General features: G+C 25.8%; 1 protein-coding gene across 4 annotated transcripts in view; it reads left to right on the top strand.

Annotated features, from left to right (window-relative positions):
• The first annotated feature begins 2,720 nt into the window (after positions 1–2,720).
• The window catches only part of LOC107450456 (DNA repair protein RAD51 homolog 2), a 29,133-nt gene continuing 9,179 nt past the window's right edge, over positions 2,721–22,674 (top strand). Inside the window, exons 1-7 of one of the 4 annotated variants that reach the window (XM_016066244.4) lie at positions 2,721–3,004; positions 6,115–6,228; positions 8,356–8,472; positions 10,703–10,839; positions 12,633–12,752; positions 14,186–14,369; positions 15,555–15,654. In XM_016066244.4, coding sequence (XP_015921730.1) covers positions 2,921–3,004; positions 6,115–6,228; positions 8,356–8,472; positions 10,703–10,839; positions 12,633–12,752; positions 14,186–14,369; positions 15,555–15,654 — 856 coding nt within the window. In that variant the 5' untranslated portion in view covers positions 2,721–2,920. The remainder of the gene's footprint in view (positions 3,005–6,114; positions 6,229–8,355; positions 8,473–10,702; positions 10,840–12,632; positions 12,753–14,185; positions 14,370–15,554; positions 15,655–22,674) is intronic. The other 3 variants (XM_016066245.4, XM_071184526.2, XM_087153973.1) reach the window with 3 other exon arrangements.

The following is a 22,674-nucleotide window of genomic DNA, read 5'->3' as shown; positions in this document are numbered from 1 at the left end:
TATTGTGCTGAAAATATACTCAAAAACTTTGTTTATTTTAATTCAGTCTGTTCATGAGTTTGGGCATTTTAATATCGATATGTTATGAACACATAAAATTTTGGTTATGCTTAAAATACATTGTATAAAATATAAATTAATATTAATTTGAGAAAAAAGTAAAGCATAAAGTTAACTCAGTTCAGCTTACTTTCGTTAAAAATTCGCAAAAATACAATTGGTACAATTTAAACAAACTGAATTTAAAAATTATGTTAAGACTATTTAAACGAATTTCAATTAGTTTTGAGCGTTCGATTTTTTAATTTAAGAATTGGAATACGTAAGTCTTTCATAAAATAAAAACAGTGAAGAGTAGATTTATAATCAATAGAGTTTAATACACGCAATTCATTTTTTTTATTATTATTTATTAAAAAAAAGTTTAGTTTACCTCTGTCTAGAATGGTAGTAATGTGTATTTCTTACCGGTAAACATTCCGGACATTTGCGCATCAGGTCTGCTCCGATTTCATAAAAGCATGGGTGAAACTAGAATAAAGTCGTCGTGCGCCGCGCGTACCACAGGAAGTACGCAATCCAACTAATTACCTATTCTCGATGAAAATCGTATAGTATCTTCCCTTCGGAAACGAACAGTATCTCTATTTTAAGAATTAGCTTTTACTTTAGACTAGAAACATAGCAATGTATACAATGGAATCAATCAGGATGGGTCAAATTAAAAATATTTGGCTTTAGTTTCTCTAAGTTAAAATACTTTCTATGCTTTATTTATTACCCCTATTAAAATGCTTTCTATGACCATATTTATTACCATATATGGCAGTACTTTTACTTTCGTTACTTGTACCGCCGGTACAAGTAAAAAGTACGTACTTTTACTTGTACTTCGTTACTTTTTAAATTTAGTACTTTTACTTGTACTTTCGTTACTTTTTTAGGGAAAAAGTAAAAGTATTTGTAACGGAAATATCGAATGAAATAGTTACTTTTTTCTAAAACTCGGTAAGCTCGGTAAACTTTAAAAAAAAAAAATATTAAATTTAAAAAAAATAATTGTTTTTTTTTAATTTATAAAATTAATGTGCAATATATATGCATTCACAGCTAACTTCGTGTTTAAATACCTTCTGTTTCAACTTATACTGCACATTCAATTATTTTTTACTAGCTCAAAGATCACAAAGCTATCTGAAACCCCGTGTTTGCTTTGTTTACGTTTGTGTTTTTAAAACGCGTTTCTATAGTGTAAAACAATTTTAAATCAATGGTAATTTAAATAAATAAAAATAATAAACTTAAAATTAAGATTAATAGATAAAATTTCTTTCTCTTGCAAATCCATAAAAAGTTTGATATTAAAATTATATTTGATTTTAAAATTATATTATACGATTATATTATAAAATTATATTATAATATTCTACCGAATTTAAAAATAAATTAATATCCATAACTTTCAAAATTAAAAATAATTAAATAAATAACAACAATTTTGCAAAAACATTAAAGAACATAAGAATATTTTTCAATAAAATTTAGGTTACTTTGAATTTTCGATTTCCTAGAAATGTACTTTTAAATCGTTACTTTTTTTGTTCAGTACTTGTACTTTTACTTGTACTTTTTACTCGTTACTTTTTTAAATAAGAACTTTTTACTTTTTACTCGTTACTTTTTTTAAAAATACTTGTACTTCTACTCGTTACTTTTTAAAAGTAACGTTGCCATATATGTTTATTACCCACAGCTTATTGGTCGCAATTCTTTCCTAGTCATATTTCTATAACATTATTCAAACACTTATGTTTGCCGGTAAATATATCTATCATATTAGAAACCTGATGGTATAGTAAAATTTAGGATAGATTTTAAATTTTGTTTTGGAAATTTCAAGATATTTATCATTGCATATTTAAAAATTTTAACTTTACGTTTTTCTAATTATGCCTTTAAGGGCTCATTAATATATTTAAGGTCATATAGAGCCACTTTTAATCAAAAATTTTATTGCTAAAATTGAGCATGCTTGACAATGGGGAATTAAAAATTTGAAAACCTTTTTATTATATTTGAACTATAACCCAGATTGTTTCAGTATTCTCGGAATTCCACACGCATTCAAATATTCATGCAATTTTCACAGCATCGAAATCGTTCAATTCACATGCATTGCATTAAAACGATTTGAAACAATTATACAGTTAATTAAAGTACTAACTCTGAACAACTCTGAAGGAAAACTTTTTAAGGAAAAAAAAAATTTCCAAACTAACTTAATGAATCTATTCACAAAAAAGAGTTGATTAAAATATTGATTCGTTCGTTTCTCTCACATCAATAACAATTAATGTGTGGGTAGTCATAGAAGTACGTTAGTTTCTGTCTTGATCTAAAATAGATTTAAAAAAACATTTACGTTAGGGAACTGTATAGAACTAAAAACTGCATTGAAAATAGTTCTCAGAGACAGTGTCGCGGAAGTTTTAAAAAAATATTTTTGACAATTAAATGCGAAAAATGGAAAGAAGGGGGAAAATATCATAGTACATTCCTATACAACTGAGAAGAGAAAGGCGGAAGGGTTAAGACATGCAACCAGTCTTCTCCCCAGATGGCGTATTCGAGTGTTGCTAGCGCGTACTGTAATGAGAATGGTCCTTTAAAAAAAAAGTAAAATAGCCATCTATTCGGCAGAAAAAAACAACCAAAAGCTTTTCCTGTTTCATCGTATAAACAATCAATGAATCATTTGTTGGCGCTTTGGTTGTTCTTTTTGAGGAATTTTGACGGTTGTCGATGTTAAAATTAATAATACACTCGTTTTTATGAAATTAAATATGATTCTGGTATTCTGTACTTGTTTTGTGTATTAAATATTTTTAATACTTATACGTTATAATATTTGTTCCATACTATGGGTTCCTATAAGATTCGCCGGTTGCGAATTCCACAGAATATTATTGATGTTCTTGAAAAAAATAATTTATTTTCTTGCAAGGTATTTTAAAATAAGAACAAGATTATTCTTGTTAGTGTTTCTAACATGTTCAAATTTCTTTTATAGTTTTGTTTAATACCAGTTTGACTTACTTTCGTATTTGTGTTTTTGTTAACATCTTTAATTTATTATTACTAATGATTGAATGTTCATTTGAAGTCTTGAGTTGGGGATATTTCCGTATCGTGATATGTCGTAGGGGGATATCGTCGTAGTCAACTACAATCGCCTAATAGTATTTAAACTTGCAAATTTTTTTTAAAAAAAAGAACATGTAGATGTTTGCCAGGAGATGGTTATGAGTTATACCTTTTGAGGTAATCCCTTTCTGTGATGTTTATTTTTTAGCTTCTTCTGTTCCGCTGACTGGAAGTTGCCAAGACTTGATGATTATTCTGCCACAGATTACAATATGGAAAACTCCCCTTAATTTGCTAGCAATTTGTACATTTTTATCATGAACATTTTTTTTACTGTTTTGGAAAAAAAAATCATATAGGAGTGGGAATTTTGGGGGATATGTCGTATCGATACTGATGAGCTTCGCAGAGTTCCTATTTTTATGGAAGTCATATTAAAATAGACAATTACAATAGCTCTCTAAATTTCACACATGAAGAAAATTCTATACCTACTAAATATTTTCAAAAATAGATTGATTATTTTCAGGGGTCTGTTTAGAAGAAATTTGGGTCCATTAACGGACCCTTCACAAAATATCTTTTCATAAAAACGGACCCTTCACAAAATATTTTAACTTAAAAACGGACCCTTCACAAAATGATTTTTCTTTTAATCGGACCCTTCACAAATTTGTTTATGTTCATTATAATTTTGTTAATCGAATAAACCCTTTCCAGGGCAGAAAACAAGAAAGATGGATATAAACGAATTAAGTTTTGTCTTCGGCAGACGATTCTTCCATTATTCGTCCGAAATGAATATTCTGCGTTCAGCAGTATAGGCTAAATGCCAAATATTTGTATGTTGCATCGCTAATTTAGAAACAGCAATTGTTGTTTATTTTTTAAAATTTAATTTTTTTAATTATAATTTTACAGTATTGAGCATAATCTCGTATGTCTTTACAATTCAAAAACTCCTTGAAAAAGTTTTTTTTGCAATAACGGACCCTATTTGCACAAATTCATAAAAGCGGACCCTGGTTGAAAGAATGTGAGTAATTTTTTCACAATTTCACGAAAAACGGACCTTTCACAAAATGTCTGGACAGACCCCTGATTTTTATCTCTTTCTCCTTTAAACTTCGATGAATTTAAATCATTGATAATTTGTTAAAGCTTCCTTTATTTGTCTGAAATATTGAGAGAGACTTCTAAAGATATCTAGTTATTGAAAGAGACATGCACCCATGTTGATCATACGCCCAACTGCTTCATGTCGATACCTGTTCCTGCCAAAACTTGACAATTTTTTTAGCGGAGATGCTGATACAGTAATCTTCTAAAATGTTCTGTATATTTTAATGGTTTATGTTATTTTAAATTTACATTATGTATTTTAAGTATAAAAAACAACATTAGTCATTATTTTTATTAAAAGTACAAAAAAAAAACATTTTTTATGCAGAAAACATTTTTTATTAACATTTTTATTTTCCGCATTTTTATTATAACACAAAATGGTATGACAGAGCTTTTCTAATACACTAAATTCATTTATCGTCACATTTGTCTAAAAATAAATGTGAAAAAATAAAATTTAGATTTTTAGCATTAAACTTTTCATTTAAAACTTAAGTTTTAGTTTTGGTTTCTATCTGACTTTTTCTCTTTTAAAAAACTTACACTGACATTTTTATTATAACACATCAAGTTTCTATTAAGCTTTATTCATTTGTTCTTCACTTTTTATTGAAAATGCAGTAATAATATGTTCAGCTTTAAAATTTCCTTCTGTTTTTATGATAACATAGTAATTTTAAAAGCATTTTTGACAGACTATGTTTGTTTTTTTAATGTTTTATGGATACTCTTTTTCAAAAATTATTATGTTTAGCATTAAATTTTTGTTTTGAGTCAACTTTACAACTTCAGTTTATATATATAGCTGTTCGTCAGTTTTTTTGTATTTATCTCAAATATTTCTAATGGATAACTATTATATTTTTTCCCTTTTCCTCATACTAATAATATGTCCTGCAGTGGACTGATTGTTAAGACACGATTCCCAGCAGATCACCAAAGTCAAGCATCACTGGCTGCGGTCAGTGCGTGGGTGGGTGACCATTTGGATCAATCTGCGTAGGGACCGAGGGTGTGCGATATTTGTCCTTGTTAAACTGTTCTACCATAAAGTGCTTGATTTCGTATGCAGGTCGTAAGGCTACAGAAGCGGGGGTGCCATCCCCTCTGCAGAGGATCAAAATTGTGATGACTTGTCTTTGAATCATCCTCAGGAAAGTTTCCCAGATCGTCGGCAATAGCCCATTGTGCATTATCAAAATAAAAATTTGTAGTTTATAAAAAGTAATTACTGCACAAATTGTTTTCCAAAAGAAATAAGCTAAAAAAATTATTAGTTAATAAACAACTTGAAAACTTTTTTCTACATTTTGAACTTAAAATTATGAGAAAATGAACATTTAAAGGTGCATTTAAAAAAAAATTTGGTATTTATTTCAAAAATAATTTTTAAATATAAAATAATTTAAAAAATTCATTAATATATTCCCACCCGGAAAAAAAGAAACTAATGAAAATTTAACCAGTTGAGAATAATCCTAATAAAGTAAATAATTTTAATAATAATCAGAATTAGAGCTATGAACAGAAAATTTTACCAGTGAATTAACAATATTAAATAGTAATTAACAATAAGTAAATTATTCTTTTTTAAAATGGAATATGAATGAAAATGCAGTGTTTTTAAGGCATAGTGGCTTATTTTTACAAAGAGGGCAGACAGAGTGGACTGTCCATCTAAAAATGCTTAAGCAGAACACTGCTTTAGTTATAACTTAAAATCAAATTGCTTCTTGGCACAACATTACATATCCTAGCTTCTGCATTGTCTGTTTAATATAAAGTTTGTTAGTTACCTGCATTTATTCTAATAGTTTTATCTTCATAGCTTATGTTATATTTTAGGATGTTTTAACTCTTACCAAGTTAGAATTTCAGACTATACTTGGCATAAACCGATCTAAAGCAGAAGAAATATTGAATGAAGTTGCAGCAAAGTGTGTCTCTCAACCAAATACTGTAAGTTAAAGATTTTTTCGAGCAATCTCTCTATTTTGATTACTATTTAATTGCTGTTTAATAACTGTAAAGTTGCCATTTCTAAAGAAATTAAAATAAAATTCAAGAAATTATAAAGTCCAGGAATATAAGTGATATGTAGTCTGTGGATCAAGATTCAGACAGAAAGTAAAGGTTTATTAACAAAAAGCAAAAAAATGCATACAAATTTAAAAAGAACGCCATCTGGCGCATTAAGAAGAAAAAGACTTCGTACCAATCCTTCCCAGGGAATGACAACATAATATTTTGTGGAAGTGTCATTTAAATTATGTAAATATGTTTTCTTTTGTCATTTCTTTAAGTTTATTGTTTCAGCTTAAGTCTAGAAATGAAATAAAAAATTCTGTTTATTTAAATATACTTTTTCATTTGAACAACAGTTTTATTACAACCTGTAGTTCCGATCTTTCAAAATTTTCTTATTTCATAGCTAATTTCATAGCAATGTAAATTTAAAATTTATATTAATCTTCACACAGCGAAATAGACCCCACTTCAATTTTCTATTCACATTTACTTAAAATTAGTTTAATAGTTGAACTTCTTAATGGGTGTTGACAAGTTTATTTTTTTATTATTCTGAAAAATGTCATTAGTGATTAAAAATATTAGAAAACTTAAAGATCATTTTTTTTTTCGATCAAGTGGTCAATAATAGATCCCTCTTTCCAACTCATGTAAATAAAATGTTTTTCTTTTGTAATCTATCTATTTTAATGTATTACTTTCTTTTAACTCCTTTGCATAATGATGTAGAGTCAAATAGTCAATAATAGATTCCACTTCACAACTCATATGAATAAAATATTTTTATTTTGTTATCTGTCTATTCTACTTTATTACCTTCTTTTCACTAATTTGCATAATTATGGAGAGTCAAATAGTTAATAGATCCTTGTTTGCAATTCATGTGAATAAAATGTTTTTCTTTTATAATCTGTCCATTATAATTTATTACTTTATTTTCACTCCTTAGCATAATTATGGAGGGTCCAATAGTCAATAATAGATTCCACTTAACAATTTACATGAATAAACTGTTATCTGTCTATTCTACTTTATTACCTTTTCACTGCTGTGCATAATTATGGGGGTCAAATAATCAATAGTAGCAATCACTTTGCAACTTTGTGAATAAAATGTTTTTATTTTGTTATTTGTCTATTCTACATTGCATCTACCTTATTAAGTGTTAAAACCTACCCAAACTGCCCCAGGTGGCACAGCTTGCACACTTCTCACCAACATATCCTGGCCTGTCTTGGTGTGGACAAAGGGGACATTCTGAATAACCCACTTTTGGTGGTCGACTTCTTCCAGGTCATGAGTTTCATGGACATTGTTTAGCCCTGCTATCTTTGGGGATAAGGAAGAAGAAGACATTATTACCTTCTTTTTTTCACTGTTGTGCATAATGAAGTTTCTCAAGTTCTTAATATTGCAGATGGTACCCTTGTAAAATTATACTGAAATATTCAAATACAGAAAATATTGCTCCTTTTTATAGCAGAAATTAAAATTGAGTTTTCTTATTTTATGTGGTCAGATAATAAAATTCTCAGTTATATTGTACTTGGATCAAATGTTGGTTTTTACAACATTTTTATTATAATATAGTATAAAAATATTAGTAACCATAATATTAAAAAAAAGAAGAGGAAAGTGTGATTTATTATGGCAAATTAACTGTGATTCATTAATCAAAGATTCTTAGAAAATTGAATTCATAGTTTTGAGCATGTAAAAATATTTTTTTATTTGATGTAACTTGTATAAACACAAATCTAGTTATAAGAGATTAAATTTGTTTTACTTATTAATCAATTATGTGGTATGTGTCTACATTTTTTTTAATATCATTTTACATAACTACAGTTAAAGTATACATCAAACAAATCTCTTCTTGCTAGCTTTCTTAGCATTTATTTTAAATTAAAATGTATATTTAATCTCATGTGAAAAAGAAGAAAAACTATAAATTAGTTCAACCTCTTATGGTAAATGACGCTAACTGTTCTAAAATAGTTCATAAATGCTTTTAAAAAATATTTTTTTATTCTTATGCCTCCTTGAAATTTTTTATAGGCTTATGACATGTATCTGAAGCAAAAGTCTTTGTCCTCCACTGGATTTCTGCCTTTATCTCTCCATTCTTTAGACTTATTACTACAAGGTGGCTTACCATTTGGATGTATCACTGAAGTACTTGTTTCGATTATGTTTAACGAACTATTTAGGCTTGTATTTAATAACAAAAATTACTGGTTGTGCCTCTTCCCAATGTGAGCTCAGTAATTTAACTGTATTTTATGAATACTATTAAACTACTAAGGGGATAAAAAACAAGTTTAGGTATCTTACACTTGAAGCAATGCTATAATTAATTCTGGCCATAAGGTACCATCTGGGCTTTTAATAAAAAATTATTTTTTTTAAATATATTAAATTTTTTTTTATAAGTTACCCATTTGGCAAAACTTTTTCCATCTAGATGAAAATTATCAAAATTAATGACCAAATCTTAATTTTTAAAAATCTGAGCTCAGATAATGTAATAGATAATGTTGGAGTAATTTTTAAATATTAAAAAAAAAATTATACCATAAACGCTTTTCATTTTTACAAAGAAATGCTTTTCTTCATATTGGCATTTATTGCCATTTTTAGAATTAGCATAGAGGGTGATGACTTTTGATAGAGTAAACTTAGCCTAACACTCATGAATGATTGTTGCAAGCTCTCTGCATTTATGAAAATACCATATGATTCTTAAGAAACATTCTTTTGTGGGACAACAAATTTATCAACAACAAAAAATCTTAAAAAAATTTTTGAGTTAATGAAGATGCTAGCTTTCTGTTTGATATTAAACATTAAAATTTGAAATGTTTTTTTATCAACTTTTCCTTTCGTTTATCTAAGATTACATAATCATTGATTTATTGAAAAATATCACAAGCTCACAAAAAACCTAAAGGTCTTTGAAGTTCATGTAGCTTAAAGTAATAAGTCATTGTTATTTTCTCTAAAAGTAAATTTGAACTTGTCCTACGTTAATATTTTTCGGTATACAATTAATTCTTATATGTTATTGTAGTAAATTTATTTTTTAAAAACTAATTATCTTTAATTTCGTGTTGTGATTGATTATTGGGATTGAGATACAACCAAAAGTTGGTTATTAAATTAATAGCCGTTATTAGTTACATTAATTTTTTAAAAAAATTTCTTATTTTAGTACAATAATTAGCAACGAAAGATTTATAAATTGCATTCTATATTTTATCTGAAACCTAAAAATTTAAGTTACAGATATGTTACATGCAATAAAAAATGTATTCTGAATTTTATATCTGGTTCTAGTTTTTTAATTTTAAAACCTTCAATCTTTTTTTACAACTTTGCTCACCCAAGTCCAATTCTAAGTATTATAAAGCTATTAGCAAATTATAGCTTTATAATACTTAAAATTAAAAGGATTTATATTAAACATATTATATTTCAATATTAATTTTACAATGACTGTTAATGAAAAAGTAAAAGTCTAAAAAAACTTAAAGCTCTATTGACTAACATTTCTTTGCAAGAAATTATTCTGATCGATAGAAATAATTCTAATATTAATTTTAGGCATAAAAAAAAATTATCTCAATTAAACTAGCTAGTTTTATAAAAATTTTCCTTGATATCATTTACTATTCAGTAAAAAAAAAATTAGAATGGAAAATACACTGTAAAACTACAAATTATCATTTAGTCATAAGTTTAAATGTATAAGTTTAAGCAAAAATAACCACATTTTTTTCCTTTTCAAAAATTTCGTATTGCATGAAATTTGCCCTAAAATTCAACAAAAATAAAATTCTGAGCCCTTTTTTTTTAACTAAATTTACTTATAACATAAAATACTTAGGTATATTAAGAGAGATTGCTATGTTATTTTCCTCTAAATATTAAATGTTAAAATAATTATAGAAAAAAAAGAAAAATTTATTGAGACCTACACCGATATATTTATATAAACAGACTTATAATGTATGAAAGCAGAAAGATTAGAAACATTTCAGTTAAAATGTTAATCTTTTTTAAAAATAATTATGAAATATAAAATATTTCTGGAATGAAAAAAATTGTATGTAATCATCAATAGCCATTTCATTAACTAACTGCCCATACCAATAAATGTATAATTATTTTTTTTACAAGCTGTATTTAAAAAAATACATTTATATGTATTTTTCCTCTAAAAGATAAAAAACATCTGTAGATTATGTCTTCCAATAATCAAAAATATTCCCTCCAATAAGTTCAGTTTCAGCTTATAAAATGTTAATAATATTGCCTAAAAAGTTTCATTATACTTAAATAGAAACAGTTATAAAATAGATATATAGTTATAAAATATTTGAAAATATATTTTCTATTCTAACAGTTTGCAGGCCCACCTGGTGTTGGAAAAACTCAGTTCTGTTTCATGTTGAGTATTTTATCTGTGCTGCCTTCATCTGCTGGAGGATTAAGCTCAAAAGTGATATATATAGATACAGAATCAGCCTTTAGTGCTGACAGGTATGCATTTTTCTTTTAATTTTTTTCTGATCAAAGTATTCTTGATTAAAAATTTAAAAATCTACTTTAAAAAATGTCTCTAATGTTCAATATAATTAATAGATTGTATCGCAAAACACCCTTCTTAATTTAAAATTTTTTTTAGCTGTTTCCGAGTATAAATATGTATGAAATATATTATTTATGTTTCCCAGAAGTACATTAAGATCTGAATCTTATTTTTTGATATAATATATATGGAAATCCTATGATATAATATTTGTGGTAAAACAAATTGGAGCAAACTGTACCCTGTCAATCTGAGAAAGACATGTCTAATGAGATGTATGATCACCTCTAACAGCTATGCTGCTCTCTCATTTGCTTTTCATACTTTTTTTAAAGGATCATTCCCTTTTTATCATTCATTTATCATTCTATCATTCATTTTATCATTCCCTGCGGTAAACGCATCCACTTTTGCTAAAATACAGTTGTTGACATATATTAAGAAGTTAACTTACAATTTTTTTAGGTAAATATGAATAGAAAATTGAAGTGGGGTCTATTTCGCTGTGAAAAGATTAATATAAATTTTCTATTTATACATTGCTAACAAATCTATGAAATTAGAAAATTTTGAAAGATCAGAACTATAGGTTTTAATAAAACTGTTGTTCAAATGAAAAAGTATATTTAAATATACAGGAAAAAAAAAATTTTTTTAATTCTAGACTAAAGCTGAAACAATAAACTTGAGCTGAAGTTGTACTTTGAGTTACAATTAAGCATCCAAGAGCGTACATTCAATCTAAACTTTACATTTTTAAGCCCACAAACTGAATTTTTTTTTTACTATTTTTGCTTTAAAAAAAAAATCTGTTTCACTTGAAAAAAAGGATATTTTAGCCCACATTCTGAGTGACCTAAATATTCTTTGATTTGGCCGTGAATTTTATTGCTAAATATGTAGGCAAAGTAGCGACATTTTTGGACTTGAAATTTTGACTTAATCAACCACCTTAATAATCAAGTGTCACAATAATTTACTTATTTTCAATTTATTTGTGATAAAATTTGCAAGCAATTACTAAAATGCCATCCTTCTTGCAAGTAAGTTTTTTTTTTTTTTTTTTTTGCAATTTTATTGTATTTATTTTATGATTTTTTTTTAATATATATGTTTTAGGGGTTTCAATCAGAGTTCAGATTCTCCTGGGGGGGAGGGGATGATACTATACACTTATATTGAATAATAATTTATAGAATTATGAATGTATCAATTATATTGAAATAAGTTTTTGTGATAGCTTATGTTAATGCAAAATATAATTATGTGTGTTAATTTTTTAAATTTTATAAGCTTTTAATAGTTTTTGGGAGGAATTTCAGTTATTTGAGAAAAATATTTAACATTTAACAAATTTTTAACAAGTTTAACATTTTAATTTCATATAATTAAAATGTTAAACATTTTTTCACATAAAAAATACTGACGTGCATTTTTTTTCCTGTGTGTAAGAAACTCTTCTGTACTTTCGATTTCATGCTTTAAGTACAAATTTTAAGTAGTGCATAACTACATTATTTACAAGAATTTTACAATTATTTGTTTGAAATGTAATTTGTAGCACTTATGTGTAAAATAAAATAAAAACTTAATTTGAAACTATTCAGTAGGTTATTTCAATGCCCCATTGTTACCTATTATTATTTAATTTTTATTCTTTTACATTTTAAAAACAAAAAAAATTTTAAAAAAACACCTTATTCAAAAATAGTAACAATTTGTTAAATTTCTTACTTTATTCTAGGATTAAAACTATGGCTCAAAAAAAGTTCCCTCATTTGTATAAAGATGACCAAAATTTAGCCAATCTTTTACAAAGCATTATGGTGTATAAAGCATCTTGTATTGATGCCTTAAGAGAAATGTAAGTATCAAAGTAGACCCATGTACTGCAATATGTATATTTTGAATGTATATACTGCAATATGTATGTTTCATTAAATCTATACTTTGTATTCATAATTTCTATGCTTTTTCATGGTGTTAAAACTATTAAAAAATTATATAAGAGACCAATGTAATGCTGTTTATTTATATTGAACCTGCATTAAAAAAAACTAATACATTTTTAAAGTAAAAAAAAAAAGAACTGCCATATTTTTATCTAAGATGAAATTGATATTTATTCTTTTGGTATGCATGTTTATTCTTTCTTTTTATATTTTAAAGATATTTATTCTTTTCAAATAAAATTTAGCATTACTATCAATCAACAGATTTTACTTTTTATAGTAAATAAATAAGTAATAATAAAAGTAAATATAGTAATAATTTTTATAAAGAAAAAAAAGTATTTTAATGTATTAGTTTTCTCTTATTTTAGTTTTTCTAATTAAAAATGAAAAATTTATTAAATTTTTAATTATTTTTCCTCTTTTCTTATTTTTAATTTTTTAATATCAAAAATTTTATAATTTCCAAACATTATGAAAAGAAATACAAAACTTATAATTAGTTTTCTTTATGCTGAATTGCCCACATTTTTAATATTTTTTAAAAATGAGGGCAATCAGTACCAAACTACAAATTCTACTTTTTATAATAAATTACAATTTTTTAACCTTTTAAAAAAAAATAGTGTTTTAACATACTACTTTCAACTTATTTTAGATTGTCTTACTCGAATAAAATAGAATTTTTCTCATTAATCTTTAAATGGTTTTAATCACCAAAATTGTATAATTTCCATGCATATCAAAAAGAAGCATAAAATTTGTTTTCCTTATGCTTTATTTCACACATTTTTAATATTTTTTAAAAATGTGTGCAATAAATACCAAACTACAAATTTTACTTTTTATAATAAATTTAGTTTTTTAACCTTTTAAAAAAAAAATTTATCTTAACATCCCAGTTTCATCTTATTTTTCGATTGTCTTACTCAAACAAAAAGATAAAAAGGAATTTTTCTCTTTGTTCTTTAAATTTTTTTAATCACGAAAATGTTATAAATTAAAAACATTTTTAAAAAAAAAAATTTAAAATTTACAATTTTTTTTCCTTTGTGCTCTTTAAATAATATATAAATCTGTATCATAATTGAGCCCTTATGAAAGTCATTAGAATAATAATTATATGGAAGTATTATAGTTTAATTATGTGTAGTAAATATCTTTTTACCAGTTATATATTTTGCTTGATATTGATGAAATTTAAACTGTTTCAATATTCAAAATTTCATGTTAGCTTTTACGTTGTATTAAGAAAAGTAAAAATTAAAATTTCCTAGTTAAAAACTTTTTTATGTTCTACCTTTTTTATATATTTTTTTAATTTTATTCTATTGTTACATTTCAGCATTCCAAATCTAGAAAGAGAAATTATACGAAATAAAGTCAGAGTTGTAATAATAGATTCTATTGCCTCATTAGTGAGAAAAGAATTTGGCGGTGAACAGTTAGGAAGTTTAATTCAACGAAATAATATACTTATGGAGCAAGCTGCTTTGTTAAAAAATTTAGCTCAAGCTTATGATATTGTGGTAAGTCATAAATGTATAAATGGTTATTTTGCTGTAAATTATGACTTTTTCTTTAATCATATGTATGTACTGAAGGGAAAAAAAAAACAATTTCTATTGATTTGTAATGTTTACATGCTCTTCTTTCCTTATCAGTTTAGTTTTTTTTTTTTATGAATGTCTTTCCTCAATACGTTTATTATCAAAATATAATTGTAAAAAAAAAAGCTCTTTATTGATTAAAAATTGCTCTAAATATCCCAAACATTTATTCTACCCTATGAAAAAGATTCAGGACGGAAAAACTTTAAAACAAATATATTCATTGTAAATTTGTTTGTACAATTTTAAATAATTTATTGCAAACTCTTTCAAAATCAATAAAGCCAAATTGCTTTCACTAAGAGAAATTTTTGATGAATTCTCTAATTGTTTTCCATTTAATTTCTTAATATTATGTCAGATATTTTTATAATTGATTAAAAAAAAATATCCCTATTACCAAAAAACTTTCATACTAAGTCCAGTTTTCTTATGTACTCTTTAATTGTTTATCATTTGCTTTTTGAGAAAATGTTACAATTAAAACCAAATTTTCTTGTTAAATTTTGCATAATTTGACTATCAAAATCTGCTATATTTGATTCAGTAGTTTTCTGACGAAGTTGAACTTATTTTAAAAACTTCCTTGTATAGTAGAAAATTAAAATTTTTAACACAATCAAACTAGTTAATGGAATTGTTTTATTTGATTATTTAAATAATGTAAAAAATATTTATATTTTCTTTTGCATTGTAGCCTTAATATTTGATTTCATTGTACCCTTTCGTAACCTGCTGCACCCATGCTATAAGTTACACTCAAAGTCTTTTTATTTGGCATGCTAACTTCTTCCAAATTAAAAAGAACTTTCCGTTTATGCTAACTGTTTATTATTATTTTGTAGTTGAACTAAATATTCAGAAATTCGAACATGCAGAAATTTGCACTGTTTTAAAATTATTCCGATTATCACATGCGTTATAACCATCAGATATTTATTCAGATTCTACTTTATATTTGTGTGTGAAAGAAATTGTCCTAAAATAGATAAACCTCTTTAATCTAATAATCAAAAATTTTTTTCCAGCATCATTTAGTTATGTAAACAATTTGTTTCCCCTTTAGTTTGTAAAATGAAAACTCAAAACTTTTCATTTTTCCAGATATTTTTAACTAATCAAATCACCTCCCATATTGCAGAACTGGAATCAGTTGCTATGGACATAGCAGAAGAAGATGAGAATATTTCAAGTGCCTATGCTGGTAATAAAAATAAATTAATACAAATAATTTTTCTATGTTTATTTGATTATTGTATTATGTATTTTAATACTATGGTCTCCAACCCCTAGACTGATATTGGTTTATGGTTCAAATGGTACCTGGCAACCAAAGGAACATTAAATTATTTCCATTTTATTTATTGTGATGTATTTCTTTCGGGTTTGTTAGACTTTCGATTGACGAGAGGTTAACTGGGAGCTGATAGGCGGCACCAATATCGTGCATGTTATTGTATTTTATTTTGAGGACATGTGTAAATACAATTAAATTAAATTTTTTTTAGTCAAAACAATCTAAAATCTGGACCCCCTGCGAATAGCTTTAAAATTACATTGACCTGTTCTTGGAGAAAAAAAGATTAGAGATCACTGTTTCATTATTTTTCTAATTATTTTATTAAATAATATTTATTAAAATAATTGGAATTTTTATTAAGTAATAGTTTTAGAAAAATGTTGGAATTTTTATTAAGTAATAGTTATAGAAAAATGTTCATTGTTAAAGCTTGAATTTTCATAATTGATATTATCCCTTATATTTATGCATTTTTCTTTTAAGGTCAACAATAATGATCAAAATTTTTGTTAATTGAAAAACGATTTTTTTTTCATAATGTAAACATGAATTATCAAAAATGCACATGAAAAAAAATTTTTAATCTACAAACCATCACAGTTTCTTACTTATATGGATTAAATACATGTTTCCCTAAGTTTTTAACCAGATAGCAACCTATATGGTGCAACTGTGTCCTTATACAGTTTATGAAGAATGCCTATTTGTTTGTAGCCCTAAGGAAAGAAGAAAGAACTTTTCACTTTAAAAAAAATTTATTTAGATTTGCCACATAGTCTTTAAACTATCAGAATTTTCTTTTGGTATAAGTTGATAGTTCAGAATACATCAAATTTTTGTTTTAACATAAATTACATGAAATTCAAAAAATAATTTTGGAGCACTTCTTATTAAAAAAAAAAATGGTGGAATGATCAAAATTTGGTGTTTAAATTTTTTTCAATAAACAATGTTGAAAAAATAGTAGTTGAAAGTATTTTTACTTTCATACTCTTTGTGCATTAAATTTCTTCCTGACCTTGAATTCAAACTGATACTTTAATCTTAGTGTGCATATTTTTTCCCTCTCATTTCTATTTAATTTAAACATACCTCTAACTTCAACATTGCAATGTTTTAGCTAATATTTTTCCAGTGCTGTGGTTGCAATAAAAAATACTATTTTCACAATTAATATATTCTTTTTTTTTCCCTCATTGTCTGATAATTTTATAAAATATTGTTTATAATATCATATCATTTATAACAACATGAAAATTCTGCTTCTCTTATTCTCAATTTAAACTCTCTTCTTTTTAAAACATACTTTTTTTTCATATTTTTTTTTTAACTTTATTTGTAGTCAATAACTAAATGTTTTAAATTTGTATTTACCTATTATTTCTATCCCAAAATTACATTGTGTAAAAAACTAGTTTATAGTTTTAGTCAATAAAGAAAAACTATCATGTTTGCATCTATTTAGAATTTTAGATTACTTTTTTACTAATATGTTTATTTTTATTTTTTTTTGTAACTTGTAGATATAGAAAAATTGTCTATGTAATTTGAATGAATTGTAAAAATTTTATTGCTGATATTAAATTTTTAAGCAATTCAAAAAAAAATATGAAAAAAAGTTTATATCTCTATCAGCATTATTTAAAGAATAATTGCCATAAAATTTGTCTAACTCAGAGGTTAAAAATGCTATCAAAAACTATTTTAAGAAAGAAAAAAAACTGGATTTTCCAGCAAAAGCCCATCTTCTCTCTTTCATGGTATTTACATGTTATTTGAATTCCTAATGGTCTTTTCAATTAAAAATAAAGCTTTGAAGTGAAAATAGTCATTATGATAAACTGTGCATTTCTAATGATATTCTAAAAATCATTAAGATTTTTACAGCTTGATGTACCAGAGTTATTAATATATTTTTTTGATTATTTGTAGTATTAATTATAGAAAATGTTCTAATTATTATGTAAGCAAATGAGTGCAAAGAATTTTAGCAGTGATCATAGCAACTATAAGGCAAAAAAAGTTTTGAAAAATATGCAAAAAATTAAAAAAAATGTAGAAATTTTCCAAGTTAAATTTTTTTTTTAAATTTAAAAACAAACTGAACTATATTTTTAATTTTTGGAAACAAATTATTAATTAAAGCATAAGACATTTCAAAAAGCTTTTTTCAACATTTAAAGCTAAAACATTTTAGTGTGTGCTTTATTCATTTTTTTTTTTTTTTTTTTTTTTTTGCTTTAGTTTACATAGCACCAAGTATTACCCTTTACTTTGTTGGAAATTATTGATCGTTAATTAAATGTGCATATAAAGTCTCCGAAAAATTTTTTGTTTATTAAAAAAAGAAATTATCCTGCTGGTAATGTGACCCTTTAAGAGGAAAAAAAATCAAACGTAATTCTTTTTTAAAAACATGCTGTAAAATATATTAGGAAAAAAAAAGAATAAACTTGCAAATACTACTTCCATCATTTAATAATAGGGTAACTACAGTAAAATAATTACATTGAATGTTAAAAAATTAACTCAATTTATCAAGAACAAAAATAGCCTTTTTACATGAGCCATTAACTTATTTACTATTTTAAGAAGATGTAGTAATTAAAAAAGTCTTGAATTATAGATATTTGTTATTTCAAAACTTCATTTTCCAGAGATATTTCAAACCTTTTTATCTCAACACCCATCAACAATTTGAAAAAAATTGCTAATACATTAGAATACATAATTTTAAGCTCATAAAAATAATAATAAATTTCATAGTAAAATTAAAAATTTATAGAAAAATTGGTTTGTTGCATTTCTGCAACAATGTAAAAAATAAGATGAAGATTCAAATAATAAAAATTTATAGAAAAATTGGTTTGTTGCATTTCTGCAACAATGTGAAAAATAAGATAAAGATTCAAATAATAAAAATTTTAAAATTTGATTCAATCATTTTAAAAATTTCGACTTAAGTAATATTTCTGAAACAAGCATGTGACACTTTTTTAGCAACAAATTGAACTTCAATTCTAAAAATCATCTCAGTATTTTGCCCTTAAATAGAAAAAAGTTGAACAATGTATATTAAGAATAATGTTATAAGATTGCAATGATTGTCAAAGTCGTCTTTTAAACCTCACGTAAAATACGCATGATTTTTGTGCCTGTTGCAGATGTTTTAACAGCATGGTGACATAAAGGGTGACATGGTTTTAAAAATTGAATAATTACAGAATTTCGATTTTTTTTTATCATAACATTAAGTTGTATTTTCTGTCTGAAACTTTCCTTTAATTAGAAGCATTAAGTTCTAATTAGTAATATTTAATTACAACGTTTAACAGAATGTAATATCTTCAAATTAGCTGTTCATAAGAATTGAAAATTCAATAAATTATTAATTTTTGAAACTCTGTGCTAGAAGCTCGTTCAATAAATATTTATTTACAATATTTCTATTTATGCTTTCTCTTTTGCATACCTTTAATCACAATACAACTTTATCAGTCCAGTTTGTTAAATAATATTGCAGTATTGTTAATTAATTTTTCAGCTATTGCCTCATTAAGCAAATTCATGAAAGAAAATTATCAATTTTATGATTTTTTGAAGTCTTTCTCATAACAGAGTGTAATTTTGAGTAATAGAATAATTCATTTGTAGATGTGATGTTGAAATTTGGTGAAAGAGTATCAGCTCAAACTATAATTGCAGCAATTGATCTGAAATTGTAAATTTGAACAACTTTTATCTCCGGTTTGTCAAAATTATTAGTTATCGACAAAACATTAACAAAATATGTTTTTACTGCAGAAAAATATTTTTTTTCATTATTATTATTAAAATGAATTTGATTTTAAAAAAATTTTAACTTCATATAATTTCTAAATTTTTTTTTTCCTTAGTTTAAACTTTAAAATTTTTATTACAAGAATGAAACAAAATTTTTTTAAAGCTAAACATAGCTGAAAATATCTTAAATGTATTAAAAAACTTTTATCTTGAATTAGTAAATTAACTAAAATTAATATAAGTGTTTAAATTTTTTATGCTTTGAAAAAAATTCGCAGCAATATAAAATTTTAAAACGCTAAAAAGGATGATAAAAGTTAAATGAATATAAATATATCTCTGATTATCTTTAGAAATACTCCATAATCCCTTGTTCTCTACAAGATAGAAATATAATGCAGTCATTGTGGCTGTAAATAGCAAAAATGATAATGAGCAAGTATTTTATAATAACCCTGTTGTTAAAACTAATAATTTCCTTTTATTCATGGTGCGTAGAGTTTTTGAAAAGTGCTTAAAGGTGCTTATTTTTGATTTTATTTTCTAAAAGCCTTTAAAAGTGCTTTTTTTAATGGGTGTTTTTAAAAAGTGCTTAATTTTCCCTTTTCGAAAATAATATTTATTTTCTTTACCATATCGATTTTCGACATGTATTGTTCAAAAGCGTGCTTTACACATTGTTCTATTAAACGTTTTCACAATAAATTCAACCACAATCTATTTCGGCGTCCCGTCGGCCCGTAGCGCATGAAAGTGCCAATCATTTTACATATTTGACGAAATACTTTTGGATTCGTATGTGAATATACTGAGCTGGGCTCGGTGAGATTCTTGCACTCTCATGTGCAACTCTGCTGCATTTTGCAAGATATTCTTGATTTCAGGCTTCATTTTCCACCCTCAGATATCGAATCGAAAAACCTCTTGATCTTTTTATAATGGTTAATATAATCAAGATAAGAGTTCTTTGTCAGAAACTGGTTATTTTATCATTATCATGTGAAGTCTTTGAAAATTACATTGCATTTTGTTAATATATGTAGTGCTTAAAAGGTGCTTATTTTTTGTTGAAAAATTTGGCTATGCACCCTGTTATTGTTGCATTCTTCACATGCAATCTACATAAAAAACGACAAAAAGTACTGTTTTCCGATTAAAATAAAATTAATCTAAGGTTACTTGCTAACTTTAAAAACTTGCTATCTACTTAAAAATCACAGGTAAAAATGTAGTAGTTGCCTCAAAAAATATGTTTTTATTATGATCATTTCACACAATTTATGCTTTCTCTAATATCTATGATTGTGTGTAAGTGTTATGTCATAATGAAATTCTTGTACTTTACATTGAATTATTTAAAACACTTATGACCATTGTTTCTTAAAAAGGGGAGAATAGAAATTCTATTACGAAGAATGTGGCTGTAAATAACAAAAATGATAATGTACAGATATTTTATGTTAAGCCTGTTAACAAAAATAACAATTAAATTTACTTTTACTGTTATTTTCTTGTGCAAGTTAAAAGAAAAAAACATTTCAATTTACAAGATAAAAAATAATAATGTAAAATAACTGACTGGCTTTTTTTTTAAAGCTAGCTAACCACTTAAAATGAGAGGCAAAATTACACTAGGTGCATCATAATTACAGTCGTCCCCACTTAACTCCATATTGGATAATCGAATAACCTGCTTATACAAATAAAATGTAACGGAACCAAATTATTTTATATGAAACTAATGTTCAATTTCCTCGTTTAGAAGAGATGAAATTAAAAAAAATATATTTCTTTTTAAAAAAAATTCCACCAGCTAGAATAGAATCTCTATTTTTCAGTTAAGAAGAAAAGAAAACAATAGGTGGTCACTTCAATAGGGATTTCCTGTTCATTTGTTGCTATACCAGGTGTTAAGGGTATAGTTTAAGAATTAATCAAATCTTGCTGGCAGTTTATACAATAGAGTAAATGACTGGAGTTTTACCCCTCTTTGACTTACCTTCTTCAAGAAGCAGAAGGGGAAAATCAAATTTTGATAAATTGACTAATTAAACGGGTATAAGAACAGTCTTTAATGCTCTGATTTTAATCATTTATGCTCAGTGTATGCTATCTCTAATACTTCTACTGTTATATAGGAGTTATTGAATGAAAGAATTCTTGCACCTTAAATAACAGTGAATTTTATTGAAAACACTAATGATCATTGTGGTATTGTATACCGCATATGAATATTTGTTTATAACGTAAAATTATTTCGTTACATATAACCTTGGCAAATTAATATACATATGTTAAATATTTGGCTCCCGCTCAGAAAGATACAATGGAAATATTACCTTGTCATACCCAAAGGCTTTAATTCGAATGTTATTGAGTATCTCGATTTTAGGGATTTGGAATATGGGTAATGGCAAGCTACAATTGCCCAAGTTAATATTTGATTCGAATGGTAAATAATGGTTAACTCGTTGTGGATTTTTAGATTTATGAATATTTATTCGAAAAAGCCAAAAGACACCATACGAGACATTTTTTATCTATATTTTGAATATTTAAAACTACTTTTTTATTTAAAATTTTAGTGGGCAATGGAATATAACTGCTCGCGCTCGCTTAACGGGAAATATTTAGCACTGGATACTTCCATAAGATCAATAAATTGGAGTATCCAACCTGAACCATTGTTACAAAATGTTTCAAAAGCACCATGAATTTTTAGAAAACCAGTGTTGATATTTACCTCCAGACCATTTTCTAATAGCTAGATGTAGCAGTTGCTTCTAAAGCAGGGGGTTGGGTACTCAGGTATCCCCTCTGAGTTTTTCCTACTACATAATGTCTTTACAACAAGGTAGAATTTGATGTTTCCTTTTTCTCACACTTCAGCTCTCAGTTTTTCGTTGAGTTTAGGACGCAACTTCTCGAGGAATCAAGGAATATTCGCTAGGAGTTAAAAATGCGGATGAAAAAACACCTAACGCTGGTGATGATGAAACTCTTTTGGATTATGATGCCTCACTCAACTTCCTCTTTAAATGAAAGGAACCTTGTGTGAGCAAGCAGTTCGGATTTATTGGAAAATTTCGAAGGACATTGATCACATTGGTGAACCTGTATGGAATTACAGTAATGAATACA

This window comes from Parasteatoda tepidariorum, chromosome 10, assembly GCF_982258835.1.
Source record: "Parasteatoda tepidariorum strain Cologne lab strain chromosome 10, Ptep-v5.0, whole genome shotgun sequence".
Lineage (NCBI taxonomy): Eukaryota > Metazoa > Arthropoda > Arachnida > Araneae > Theridiidae > Parasteatoda > Parasteatoda tepidariorum.
This window is presented reverse-complemented; position numbering and strand designations above follow the sequence as displayed.